At 32.2% G+C, this 14,254-nt stretch overlaps 1 protein-coding gene across 1 annotated transcript; it reads left to right on the top strand.

Moving 5' to 3' along the window:
* The first annotated feature begins 4,293 nt into the window (after window positions 1-4,293).
* On the top strand, window positions 4,294-5,648 carry LOC147277815 (pathogen-related protein-like). The gene is made up of 4 exons (XM_086254400.1): window positions 4,294-4,465; window positions 4,586-4,718; window positions 4,811-5,112; window positions 5,183-5,648. Exons 1-4 carry the CDS (start codon window positions 4,325-4,327, stop codon window positions 5,324-5,326), a joined length of 720 nt encoding a protein of 239 aa, XP_086110526.1. The 5' UTR covers window positions 4,294-4,324; the 3' UTR covers window positions 5,327-5,648.
* Window positions 5,649-14,254: the final 8,606 nt, after the last annotated feature.

Raw genomic sequence — 14,254 nt, 5'->3', positions numbered from 1 at the left:
TAATAGTCTGGGGAGCAAACTGATACAAGTGTCATAATCTGGGAAGCAAAATGGCATTAATCCCAAATTATATAATACTAGGGATGGTGCTTTAAGTCAATAACATCTAACAATATTAAATTCATATAAACTGCCTCCTTTTATATTCTGCTTTTCGCTTTAAATTAGTGTATAGTTGTATTGCATACAACTACACGTACATATATAATCTCATGATTGGCAAAAGAAAGAAAGAAAAAAAATAAGCATATATAAGTTCATTATTTCTAGCGTACATAATCACATGCATGCCAGTAAGGACTCTGACATGTACTTTAAATATAGAAGTGTTAGCTTAATGTATATTATTGGTACAAATAATACTTTTTAATTTATGTAGTTTGCTGAAATTTTCAATTTCATCTCTATAGTTTGAAAATACACAATTATACCCCAAAATTTCATTAAGGAGGGTGTACTCAATCCAGATTTTTAAAGACTTTTTTTAAGTGACAGACTTTCATAGACTTTCAGAATTATGATAGACTTTCAAAGAGTTTTATAGACTTTTATAGACTTTCATGAAGTTTTATTAAAAAACTTTCATAGACATTGATAGACTTTCAATGACTTCTTGATACAAATATCATTGTGAAATATTGTGAGATAACAGCATCCGTATATCACAAAGGGCAATCAAAACGCAATGAAATCAAACAGAAAGGCAATGAAAAAGCAGTAAAATCAAAAAAAAAAAATGACAAGCTGATGAAAGAATAACCTCTAAGAAATCAAGATTGTTAAGAAACCTACTAATATATTGAATGATCTAAAACTGGTCTTCAATATTTGTCGAAACTTACTATTCAATGTTACACGGATAATGTTAAATCCAGGTAACGTTGACGAAAACGAGCTTCCAAGTGTGAAGACAATTAAATTAAAAAATAAAATAATACATAATGAGAAATGCATATAAGTTTTAAAATTTGAAAGAAATAATGTTGTATTACTACTTAACATATAAGTCAAAAATTTAAATAATGTTGAACTAATCTATTTATTATTGTATCTAACAGATAAATCTAACTCAAGTCATCCTTGAATCTCTCAACGTAAACATACAAAGAATAAAAGGGTGGAACAATATATTATAATTGACATGTTGTAAACCCAGAAAACTAACTTCTGGAGCATTGTAGTCTGGAATTAGAACCGTATATGACAGGTCTATTTATATGTAATGGCATAGTGATAAAATAATATAAGGAATAGGTGTATCAATGTTGGAATTGACATACACACGCGCAAACAATGCTGGAGGAGGCGAAGAGAGAAAAGGGGAAGCCTTTTCTCAAAAGTCTTTCAAAGTCTTGGGGGGGAATGGAAGAGAAATAAAAAGATTTGGTATATATACTTTAATGCCAAAAGTCTTTCAAAGTCTATAGATTTGAGAAATATGTGAAAGTCATTGACATTTTGAGTACCGTATGACTTTCATAGACTTTTAAAAAGTCTTGATTGAGTACTCCCTGACTTTCATAGACTTTTTAAAAGTATATAAAAGTCTTGATTGAGTACCTCCTGACTTTTTAATTTAACAAAAGTCTTTAAAAGTCTTGATTGAGTACACCCTCCTAAGTTTCACTTAAACTATAATCTCTAGCTTTATCAATTTAATAGAAATAATGATATGGCGATTATGTGCTTACTCTTCAAAAATTAAAAGTGTTATTTGGTCAAACGTGAAAATTTGAAAAATCTAGGAACCTTTAATTTTACCCAATCCATCATATGCCGCTTGAGTGCGGGAGTCAAGATTCATGAATGAAAAGAAATAAAAAAGGAGAAAAAAATCCATCTTGTATGTTTGTATGTATAAAGATGGAATAAGTGGCCGGCTCTAGTTTTGGCTGTTTACTTCTTGTAAAGTTCCTTACATGTCATGATTCGAATCTCTCTCTTCAAATAAAAAAATAAAAAAATCTAGCCATGAATGTTTTTGTGGTAGGCATTTGTCAAATAGTCGGTATTTTTTCTTTAAGAATTCTATAGTGAGACAAATTGCAATAACCCAACAAATTGAACTTAAGTTTTATATATTCGTTCCGAGTATGATATTCTCTTAAAACACTAATGTTGCATGTCATACTATAAATCTAGGTTACACACTTAACAAAAATCAACTTAATTAGTGGGTTAAATTTCTGATTATTAATATGACACAGCTACCATTTTTTTGGTCATATTGTTTGGTAAAAGAACATTTCCTAATATTATTCAGTATGATAAAACGAAAATATCAAACTATGCTTTCCCTCGGTCTAATCCTGACCCCAAACAAATAGCATTTTGTCCAGCTGCTGTTTTGACGCATACAAACTAGAAATTTCCCAAGGTAACTGCTCTCTACGAGTTACAATTAACATTATGTTGTCAATAAACTAGAAATTGGCCGTACAACTCTTAATTTCTATGTTGGTGTCAAAAATTGGACCAATGAGAGATAAAGTGTAACAACACAGTCACATGAAGAGATATACGATATACATAAAGTGGTTCACATGTGATCGGGCTGCATCTTTTTGAATTATTTGTGCTTCATTATGAATAATGAAAGTGGTTACAATTTACATTGGTTGAGCATGATAGCTCTCAGGAGAAATAAGCTAGTTATGACAAAGTTCCTATTTATAATAGATATAAGGTCATATTGGGCCTTACGTGGGATCCAACCCAAATAAGGCCCATTATATATGACCCAAATACAACCTGAGCCGGCCGAATATATATGGCACATATACCTTACAATTTTTTATAATGAATTCCTCTTATGCAACTATACTTGTATATAAATGGATCTGCCATACATGACACTTACATATAAATTATATAGGGATTAATGCCATTTTGCTCCCCCGACTATAACACTTGTATCAGTTTGCTCCCCAGACTTCTAATTTGGAAAATTAAGGACTCTGACTTTTTCAATTTTGCCAATTGAGGTTTTTTTGTCACTTTACACATTTTTTATCCAAATCTTTGAGGGCAAAATGGTCCCTTCCAATTAGATCTTATCATTTTTTTCTCATGCATAATTTTTCCTCTTTTATTTGTTGCTAAATTTTGCTTGATAAATTGACGGAATATCCTAAATTGGCTAAATTGACAAAGTCAAGGTCCTTATTTTTCTAAATTAATAGTCTGGGGAGCAAACTGATACAAGTGTCATAGTCTGGGGAGCAAAATGGCATTAATCCCTTTTTTATAATGAATTCCTCTTATGCAACTATCCTAGTACGTAGTTTTTGTAGTTTCAAACGTTTGACTGGCTGTGAGTGAAAGTATTGTGGGTTAAATATCTTGTATCCATAATATTTACAGGAATAATTCAGTGGTATGATGCCCAAGTTGACTTAAAGAGTGTTGGTCGGAAGGCCGAGGAGCGAAATTTAAATTGTGCTCCTAATAAAATCTTTTGTAAAACAATTCATAATTGACAATAAATCAATTAGAAAATTTTTGATCACATTAAGTAATCAATTAGGAAATTTTTGGTTGAACGTCAAGAAATAATTGAAAAAAAAAAATAATTTATAGGAATATAAGAGAAAAATTAAAAAGGAAAAACACACACTCAAATATTAATTACCTTATTGCCTCAATGAGACCTCTGAGATAAAGATCCGTCTTTGTCAATTCAAAGCAAACATGCTCTTTGAATCCAACTTTCCAGAAAGAAGACATGTACTTTTGATAAATAAAAAAAAAAAAAAAAAAAAAAAAAAAGAGGTGTAAACCCAAGGACAAAAATGACCCATTGCCATGCAGATTAGGATGTTGGGTTGCTTCTTTTGTGATTCACATGAGAAGCCAAAGAAAAAATGAAGCAATTAAGTTGACCAAACACAAATTAAGGAAATAAAAAGAAATAAAAAGGTGGCTTTCAACTAATAATCAAGGAAAAATAGGTTGCAGAACTCAAACTTTATATTTTAGAAGGGCCTAGTTTTTTTTTTTTTTTTTGGTACAAAGGGGGGCTTAAGTCCAAAGAAAGAAATTAGATAACTATAGATCTGACACAATAAGTAGAATGGCCTAATTACAGCGAAGACATTATAAATAAACCCAACAACTATTTTTTTTAATATATATATATATTAATATATACATAATATATAAATTTATGAGCCCCTTAAAGTGGGCCCTACGCGGTCGCACTCGGTGCCCCCCCCTTCAGGGCCGGCACTGGGTCTTATAGCCTGTATTATATAAGGAGCTTTCCTTTACATAAAAACACCCAGGTCATAGAATAAGCTCAAATTTCTTGTTCTAAGAAGCTAAGATGGCCTCTTTAGGAATTGTGGAAGACAATAATTATCGTTACTATTTGCATGGAGATGGAGAGAAGAACACCAAATGGAGATTTGGAGCCCCTCCCAACTATGATGTTGTCGACAAGCTCTTTGAAGAAGGCAGAACCAAGGTCTCTCTCGATCTCTCTCTCTCTCTCTCTCTCAATCTCTCTGTCTCTCTCTCATATCGTAATATTTATCTTGTCCAATATTGCATTTGAACATATAATTTTTTTTCTTTTTTATTGAAGATATGGCCTTCTGGATCACTAGAAGAAAAAGTGCAGAACCTTGTAAAGACATGGGAAATGGAGATGTTTCATAAGACAAGAGATGAAGACTATAAATCAATTGATCCTAAGAATTACACTTTCAGCCTAAATGGTAGTTATATTGTATTGCCAAAAAGAAATTAAGATTCATTACACTATTCAAAGTAGGTCATGATGTAAATTGTTCTTATAATTAACTTACAGGAAGGAAAGCTATAACTTTGGAAGAGAAGCGAAAGCTTGGGGGAGGCTACAACTCTTTGCTGCAAACCTCTTTGCCAGATGAGTTCCGTTGCTACAACCCGGCAGAAGAAACGGCGGATTCATCTCATCGGGCATTCACAACTGCGTTCCCACGCGGATTTGCTCTAGAGATCCTCCATGTTCATTCTGGTCCACCAGTCATTTCATACAAGTTCAGGCACTGGGGTTACATGGAAGGTCCTTTCAAAGGTCATGCCCCTACAGGAGAAATAGTTGAACTCTTTGGGATGTCAAGATTTGAGGTAATCTTATATTATTCTTCCTCAAGCTAGCTACTTTGCCATGGAACTGATCCCTGAGGTTTTGTTACAGTTGGATGAACATGGAAAAATTGTGAAAGTTGAGTTCTTTTTCGACCGTGGTGAACTTCTTGGAGGCCTCCTGAAGGGTGCAAGCTTTGACAGTTCCAGTGAAGAGGCAGCTGCAACTTGCCCATACTTGAGGAACACAGGGTAGCTTAAACAAGCTAATTATTAACTGTTACAATCAATATTTTATTTGGTCTAAATTAAATAAACAGGTGGATGAGCAGATGAGAATTGTAAATGTGAAGTTCTTTTACGATCCTGGTGATATATCTTCTTGGAGGGCTCATGAAGGGTGCTAGGATTGAAAACTACGTTGAAGATCGTGAGGAGCATCAAGAGTTCATCACAAGCAATTAACATGCAGTTCAAATTAATAAAATGGCAGCATGAAGGTCCATCTTCTAAATGTAATAAACAATGTAATGAAATCTTTACATGAAAAGGTCAATTTCTATGACCATCTTCCTACATTCTCCCAAGTCTTACAATAATTAATTGACAATTGGCTTATTAGATGCAAGTGGTGCGCCCAAACTAAAATTAAAGCGCCAAAATTAGATGGAATACAATTTACTACTTTAAGCAATAGTCGAAACAATTTAGTTAAAATGTATCCTTTGATGAAAAGTGAAGGAGCTCTTGTGCAGGAGTAGGTAAACATCACAAGTCAAGGGCCATTCTTTTAGTAGTGATATGCTGATGAAAACTACTAAAGCGCGCAAGAGCAGCCTTGATGACTTATTTTTGAGCTAATTAGAAATACATCAATTTCCAGATACCCAATTTGATATTACACCATTTTTTGAGAAAATTAAATATACACTCATTTTTGAATTTGCCATGTAGGATTATCTATTTTCTGCAAAAAAATTATTTTGTGATTTCTTCTTTTACTCTTTTGAGTTGAAAAAAGGTAAATTTTAATGTTGTCAATTAATGCCTTATTTCAAGGTATTATCATGAAAAAATTTTGTAATTATTCACCATTAATTTATGAAGTTTTTTGCAATTTTCAAATTAGTGTGTATAAATATCTTATTTCAAGGTTTTATCATTTATTTTTTTGGTAATTAATTGCCATTTATGTTTGACTTTGAAAATGAAGTATATCCTTTATAATTTTCTTTTCAAATTTCAAAATAGGTATTTTTTTGTCCAAATTAGTGTATTACAACCAACATTCAAAGATTAAGAAAAAACGTCATTTACGTTTTTCAAGTATCATTAAACTTAATTTCATCCTCACATGTTCTTTAGGTTAACAATTTCAAAAGTTCAACACGCGCGGCTTTTTTTGTAATGTTTTTCAAGTTTCCTTTCATCCTTACTTCCAGGTAAGTAACGTGTTATTTTACTTTTGTTGTGTTTGTGGTTTGTTCGATCTAGCTTCTTTTTCTTCTTATTTGATTTATATTCATCTTCTATCCTTCTTCATCATCAATCTTCGATCTTCTTTTTCTTCCACCCATGCATCTTTTTCTTCTATCTTTTTTTTTTTTTTCAACACCAAGCACTCTATGATTGTGGTTTTTGTTTTTCTTCCACATTTTTCTACCTGAGCAAGTGGTGATGAAACCATTGGTATATATATCTCAAAAAGAGGTTGATAATTATATATACATATCTCAAAAAGTGGTTGGTAATTATACATTTTTCTTGACCTAAGCGATATTATCTTCTTATTTTTCTTCTTTTGTTTTATATACCTGAGTCAAAGGTATTGGTATTGATATTTATATATCTTAGTGCTATGTTTGTATTGTGTTGAATTTGTTATATTTTTATTAGATATTTCTCTTCTTTTGTTTTACCCAAAATGGAGGCTTACGTACTATGTTCATTTTTTTTTTTTATCTATATTATAGATATATTATAGGGAGGCGATTTCTGCACTCCACTTTTCTCCACTTGCACTCCTTTTCTGATTTTAATATTTTCTTTTATAATTTATTTTAATTGTATTACAAATCTGCCCTTCCAAATCTAATCCCCAAGGCACTCATTTTCTCTCCTAGCTAGCGCCACTCAGACTCCTCTTTCATCTGGTCCTCTTATTTTAATCTTCTTCTCCATTAATAGTGCAGAGCAATGGGATATGGGAGGCTTTGATACATGAAGAGCTCTCTACTTCTTTCCCTATGTTCTTCTAACACTAGTCTGATATTGCTGCCAAGTAAATAACCAATTAGGCACAGGTCCAATACAAGAACCCGAAACCCAAGCATGCTTGCTTGTCAAAATCAAATGTTGAAGTTTAATCAAAGTTATAGAGGGTCCGTTTGGTAACCTGTATTTCAAGAAGTGGATTTGGATTTGGGCTTCTCAAATCCAAATTCACCTGTTTGGGCTTATTTTTAAGTAAGGATTTGGATTTGGCCCAAATCCAAGGTAGATTTGAAAGGCCAAAAACCATGTATTTGAAATCACTTCTCAATGTAGGTATTTGAAATCCTCAGTCCAATAAAAAATCTAACCCGATCTCACCTCCACACAAACCCAACCGCGCCACCACCTCCAGGCTTCGATCTGCTCATGCCGGTGTTGACGAGCTCCTTCTAGCGTTGGCCACCTCTGTCGGGTTCGACTTCTCCGGCCAAAAAGTTGTCTCACCACAACCTCAAACTCCGACCTCTCCTCACAATCACTACCTCCCAGAATCGATCTGCTCCTGCCAGTGTCGATCAGCTCCATCGGACCAAAGTCATACTCTCATCAACCGTATTTGCAAAAGGTACTATTCTCATTTCTTCTTAAGTTTTCTGATTCAATGTTGGTTGTGCTTCAAATTTTCTGTTGTGTGTATGTGGGTTTTTCCTGTTGGACATGAGTTTACGAGTCTGCACCTTTTTCAAAAGTGGTCTTTAATGTTGCCCATCATTGAGTTTTTGTTGAAAGAATCCAAATGGGTTTTCCATGCCCAGAACAGTTTCGTAGTTATGTTAACAATTTACTGTCAGTAGTGCTGACTATGTGGTTAAAGTAGTGTCCTCCTTCTCTGTTAATCAACTCCTGTCAATCTTGGTTGCGGCTGCTTTCAGCTTGAACTGACTAGATGTTGCTTGTATATGTAAAAGTTTAAAAACTCAGTTTAGGCAAATTAAGACCTGCTATAACCCATTCAAACCACTCAATTTAGGCAAATTAAGACTTGCTTGTATAAACAGCGCCGGATTTGAAATAGGAGCTACTCTATGTATCTACATGTCTATACCTGTGATGCTATATCATAAAATGGTTCAAAGGAAGGAATTGCTGATTGAGAAACATGAGGAACAGTGTTCTTCTAGCAAAGATCAAAATATCTACTAGTACTGCCCTAAAGTATAGACCCATATGGAGCTTTGCATAACATTAATATTGACATTGAATTGATGCATTTAGGTGAAAGTGCACAAGCATAACTATTTGATGTGGACCCACTACAGAGATAGAGTTAGAATGCATGTGAGTTGAACCAAAAGGACTTTAAGAAGAAGACAACCTGGGGTTTAATTAGTGGGCTTAATCTTGTATTTATTAAGGGGATGGACTTTGATTGAATATTAATCATCTCTTGTGCAAAGCAAGTAAGGCAAATGATTTGGAAAGAAAATCATCAACTCCTGGATATATCCTCTTAATGCAGGGTAGCAATTTGAATTACTGTGGCAGTAAATTACAAATTACCAGGTGCTTTTGTGATGGTTACTATTGGATGGAGATTAAAGTACTGAAGGAGACAAATTAGAAGAAAAATTACACCCAATCAACATTAATTGAAAAAACTAATTTCTATTACCTAGAAAGTTTGGTAAACTAAATGTATCTAGGGGGAGAGATAGTACCAGAGACAGAGTACAAATGGTTGTATTGAAAAAGAAGAAAGAATATTATTATAGGACAATATTTTTATAAGTAATTGGCATATATAGATATATAGTGGTTATTTCTTGTTCTTGAAGAACACTACTTTACCGAAACAGAGAGCAAGATGATGACAACTTGGACTTGTAGGTTTATGTATTTATTGTCTTGTTAATATACTTGACTTGTCTGTGTTTGCAATTATTTTCTTAGTACCAAACTACATGCATATTGTGTAACAAATTGACATTATTACATGCATATGAGGATCCTAGAATGATTCTGATGTGAATTTTATGGATTATTGAACATATACAGATCTTCTATTCTTCATAATAAGAGATTGTTCTTTAGATGGTGGTATGGTTAATGACTTGTCTATATTATTGCTGCCATGGTGCTACAGTCACTAGGAGGCAACTGTTGTATTTTCTCCACAAGGGCTTCTATGCTCAGTGATGTTGTCTTACTTGGTTGAGTTACATTTTGTTAGTGTAAGCTTGGGTGTGCCTTGCCTCGCAATTGCTAACTTGTTGGTTCTCATGTTCGATATAATTCAACTCTTTCTTCCTCCTCTGTCTTTGCTGTAAATATCATTTCAGGACCTCCACAACTATTTCTTTTCACCTTAAGCAGTGCTTCAATTTGATTTATTTGTTGAAAGTTAGGTGAAATTCTATTTGTTGTATTATGCAATTGTCTTTGCTGAAAGTTAGGTGCTTTGGCTGATTCTGGTTTATTTATGTTACTTGTTGATTGCTGTTAGGATATGTGGTGCATGTTACTTGTTGATTGCTTAGTAAAAAATTGCTTTAGCATCCAGAATTACAAAATTTTTATTGTTCATTTGTTAGGGCAGATTGGTTCACTTTGTAGCCCTCATGGATAATGGTGAGAGAGGTTTGTTAATTCAAAACATAAATGAAAGGATGATTGACAAAGAAATTACGTAAAAAAAAAAGTAATGCAAGTTGTTGTTTTAGTTATTAGTTTTTTGATGTTAGCTATTGGTGCTCAAAGGCGGAAGAGAAAGTATGTGACAAAACAACCTTTAAGATGTGAAGTTGATGAAAAAGCTTATAGGAGGAAACTTTGGATGAGAGCCTTAGAAAATGAGCCTACATGCTTTGCACAATTAAGAATGAAGCCATTGGCATTTCAGAAGTACAATTTTTAAGAATATGTAGTGATTTCTAATATAAAGTACAATTTAAAATGAGTTAGTTTTAAATTATAAGTCATGGACCTCATTTATAGGCTATCTTTGCAAGCCTATCATATGTTACCATAATAATATATTTAAATTTAAATTTTTTAATTGAAATCCTTATTGAAATTCTCATATTTCATTTTTTTATCCAAACAATAGAAATTGAAATACATGAATTTGAAATACATGAATTTAAAATACATGAATTTGAAATTCAAATTCAAATTCAAATCCCCAATCCAAACGGGCCCTTAGTGTTAATTTATTCGGATTTGAAACTTTGGGTGGACATTTGAGGTGACATTGTTACCCAAAACCTCCAAACAACCAAGACGTAGGTTCTCCACTAAATCTCATAACTTTTTGAGAAAAAAAAAAAAGAGCCTTCCATGTTGTTCCTCTCATCTAAGAAATTGCATGGGGTAGGGTTCCAACGTTTCACCGTTTTTCTACAGCGAGTTGGGTTATGCTGTTTAATTTTTGTGTTTTCCAAATTAATGAGAGAGAAATTATGTATTTGTAATTGATTTTTTGCTTTTTAATGTTGCTAGGTATACAAATATCTTCATGCATCATTCAGTATCAAAGTTCATATATATTCCACATTCATCAAAAAAAAGTTCATAGCCTACATACTGCGCTGTACTATTAATGGAGGAGAAGAATAATGGAGGAGAAGAATAGAAAGAGACGACTGAGTGGAATAGAAAGAGATGACTGAGTAAAATCTAAATCATGTGGATGAAAGAGAAAACTAGGTGTGTTTGATTTGAGGGGCAAATTTGGAAATACAAGTAATGGAAAAAATAGAAAATCAATAAAAAAAATAGAAAATTAGGATTAAATATCAAATCTCAATAATTTTTTGGTATAGCATGAAAGGCCAGTTTAATTGGTATTGCTGTGAGAAAAAACAGCTGTGAAGTAAAGTCCTATGTTTTCAAAAGTGCTGTGAGTACAAAAAACAGTATCAAAGTGTTTGGTAAATGTTGATGTAAAAGTGCTGTGACTGTGTATAATTACTAAAATGGACATGATGCTGAAAGTGTCTTTCACTTATTTGTTTGGTAAAACTAAAATATTTTTTTACTTATTTTTTAAATTTGTGGCTACAAATTTTTATGAGTATTAATTTTTTTAAGAACAACATTATTAAATAAGTATTTGTATTATTTTTTTAAGTATATTATAGTTTTAATCGTACAAATAAAATATCATAATTAATTATCACAATATAAAATATAACTAATAATGGACATATTTTTTAATTTAAAATAAACAAATAAAAATTATAGAAATCAATAAGGGTAATATGAGTAAAATAAAATATTCATTGTTGTTGTGATTCACTACAGTTTTCAAAAGCACCTAGAAACCTGCTTTCTGTTTTTGCTGTGGGGAGTTGAGAATTGTGGAGGAAAGTAGTTTTTTATTTTTTTACCAAACACCAAAACTGCTGTAGGTGATTGAGAATTGTGATCCACAGCAGCTTTTGGGTCCTCCACCGCAATCCCAAACGGGGCCGAAGACCTTATAATTTTTCAATTAAACTACGAAATTTAAATTTAGTTTTTTAGATTAGGTCACAAATATGTTGGCCCCTTTGATTTGAGTCTTTTCCATTTGACATTTTTATCCTTTGGCTCACATATGATGAGTGTTAGTTAAAATTTATAAAGTTTTGACAAAATTGCCCTTGAGATTTTTATATTATCTTGAAAATTTGCTAATTTAGTCTCAACTTCACATTTAGTTGTGACTGTACGACATTCACAACTTCAAATTTAGTTGTGACTGAACAACAGTCACATCTAAATTGTGAGACAGTCACAGTTAAGTTGTGACTTAATTGAATTTTTTTTAGAGAAATTATACTACAATATATAAATAGGGGTCAAAATAATACTTTTACTCAAAATAATATATAATATAGTGGTGTGAGTTGTCTCTTTCAATTTACCAAGACAGTCACAGTTAAGTTGTGACTGAATTGATTTTTTTTAATACAATATAGTATAAATTAATGTAATATTTGTGATGTAATATTATTTTTATTTTTTTATTGTAGTGGCATGTGATGTAATATATGTAAATTCTAATACCTTTTACTTTATTAATTTGTTTGACTTTTCAACTAGTACCTAATCTAAAATGCTATTTAATTTTGGTACCTAAACTAAAAAGTTATTGAAATTTAGTAGTTAAAATCAATAAACCTTAAAAAAATTGAAAGTAGTGCAAAACAAGAAAAGTGGAGTGTAGAAATCGCCTTTCATATTATATATATATTGGATGTTTTAATTTTTTTGTATATGAGTGTTTATATGTTGATGTTCATAATTGTTAACAAATTTTTTTTGAATTGGATGCATGAATCATGAAATTTCATCAATTAAAATATTCAAAATTAAGAGCAATAATGCCTCAAATCATGGATCTTTAAATATTGGTCAAATTGGAGCAATGACATCTTTTGTAAATATTCATAAATTTATGCCTAAGTCATTTTATGATGTGGAAAAAAAAAATAAAATAAAATAAAAGCTCTCATGCACATTCATTTACCTACTGGACCTACTCTAAAACGGAGCGGTATTCAAAATGGTGTTATATTGAAAAGACCCCTTATTTTTAGGATTGGATCAGTGGTTGGATTATCCCTTATCTCACTTTCTCATGTTTTCGTTCGAGAACTATTTCACTATAAAAAACAAAAAGAGTTCGACCAAAAAATTACTTTAGATCGAAATAATAACGTGCGGTTGTGAACAGAACCTGCTATGAATCGAGTAAAACAAATTCGAAATGTGTATCCTCTAACCTTCCCAACACGATCATGTCCACCAAAAAACATCTCTATCGTTGACTGTTGGACCGTGGAAATTTTATGGTCATTGTGGACAAAACTGCCACCAATATGGACCGCATGGGTGACAAATCCTTTTTGTTTCTCTACCCCAGAAAAAGATTGTGTCTGCGCGCACTTCTGAAACTTCTCTATCCTTAGAGAGCAATTTTGTTTTCATTCGTCCTATTGCACCCTAATTCTAACCAAATACTTAAAGTAGTTACTTTTCCCTCATAAATAAAATAAAGTCTTCATGCATATCAACTACTGCGTGAGACCGAGTTCCTCATGGAATTAGTCAGAAACCATATCCAAATTGAATGTATATGCCATATTTACCACGTGCATATAATACTAGAGATGATGGTGATATAAGTCAATAGCACCTAGAAATATTAAATATATATATAATTATTCATATAAACTGCCTTCTTTCACAGTCTGCTTTTCGCTTTAGATTAATGTATAGTTGTATTCATGTAACTACATATACATAATCTCATGCTTAGCAAATGGACGGAAAAAAAAACAACCAAGAAAGAAGTATGCATATATATATAGGGAAAAATTTACAAATAGGACACATACTTTGATGGTTGTTTCATTTCAGGACATTAATTTTAATTCGTGTTAATGAAGGACACATATTTTTATTTTGTGTCAATTAAGGACCATGTTTTTTTAAGTTTTTATCTCAACTTTGGCCGATGTTGGACCCATCAAAACTTCACCAAACTTAGAAAAATTATACTGGGTTTAAAGATATGCATCTCCTCTTTACAACTATATAAAGATCACCCAAATCGAATCTCTACAACTCCAGATAATCGGCCCCAAAGTAGGGTACATGAAATTGTCTGATTTTTCAAATTTTTTCTCAGAGGTCCAATTGGATAGTTGCGGGTACCCTACTTTTGGGCCAATTATCTGGAGTTGCAGATGTCCAATTTGAGTGATCTTTATATGGTTGTAAAGAGGAGATGCATAGCTTTAAACCAAGTATAAGTTTGCTACGTTTGGTAGAGTTTTTATGGGTCTAATGTGAGGCCAAAATTGAGATAAAACATGATCTTTAATTGACACAAAATGAAAGTATGTGTCCTTCATTAACACGAATCAAAATTTATGTCCTGAAATAAAACAACTATCAAAATATGTGTCCTGTTTATAAATTT

Source organism: Dryas octopetala, chromosome 8 (assembly GCF_963921425.1).
Source record: "Dryas octopetala chromosome 8, drDryOcto1.1, whole genome shotgun sequence".
NCBI classification, from domain to species: domain Eukaryota; kingdom Viridiplantae; phylum Streptophyta; class Magnoliopsida; order Rosales; family Rosaceae; genus Dryas; species Dryas octopetala.
The sequence above is the reverse complement of the archived record's forward strand: the minus strand, read 5'-3'. Positions and strand labels throughout refer to the sequence as shown.

Bases quoted from the DNA above. Each gene is read 5' to 3' on its own strand.
- LOC147277815 (XM_086254400.1), top strand. From the start codon at position 4,325: ATGGCCTCTTTAGGAATTGTGGAAGACAATAATTATCGTTACTATTTG. The intron at 4,466-4,585 runs GTCTCTCTCGAT...TTTTTATTGAAG, and splicing joins TTGAAGAAGGCAGAACCAAG to ATATGGCCTTCTGGATCACT. The intron at 5,113-5,182 runs GTAATCTTATAT...GTTTTGTTACAG, and splicing joins TTGGGATGTCAAGATTTGAG to TTGGATGAACATGGAAAAAT.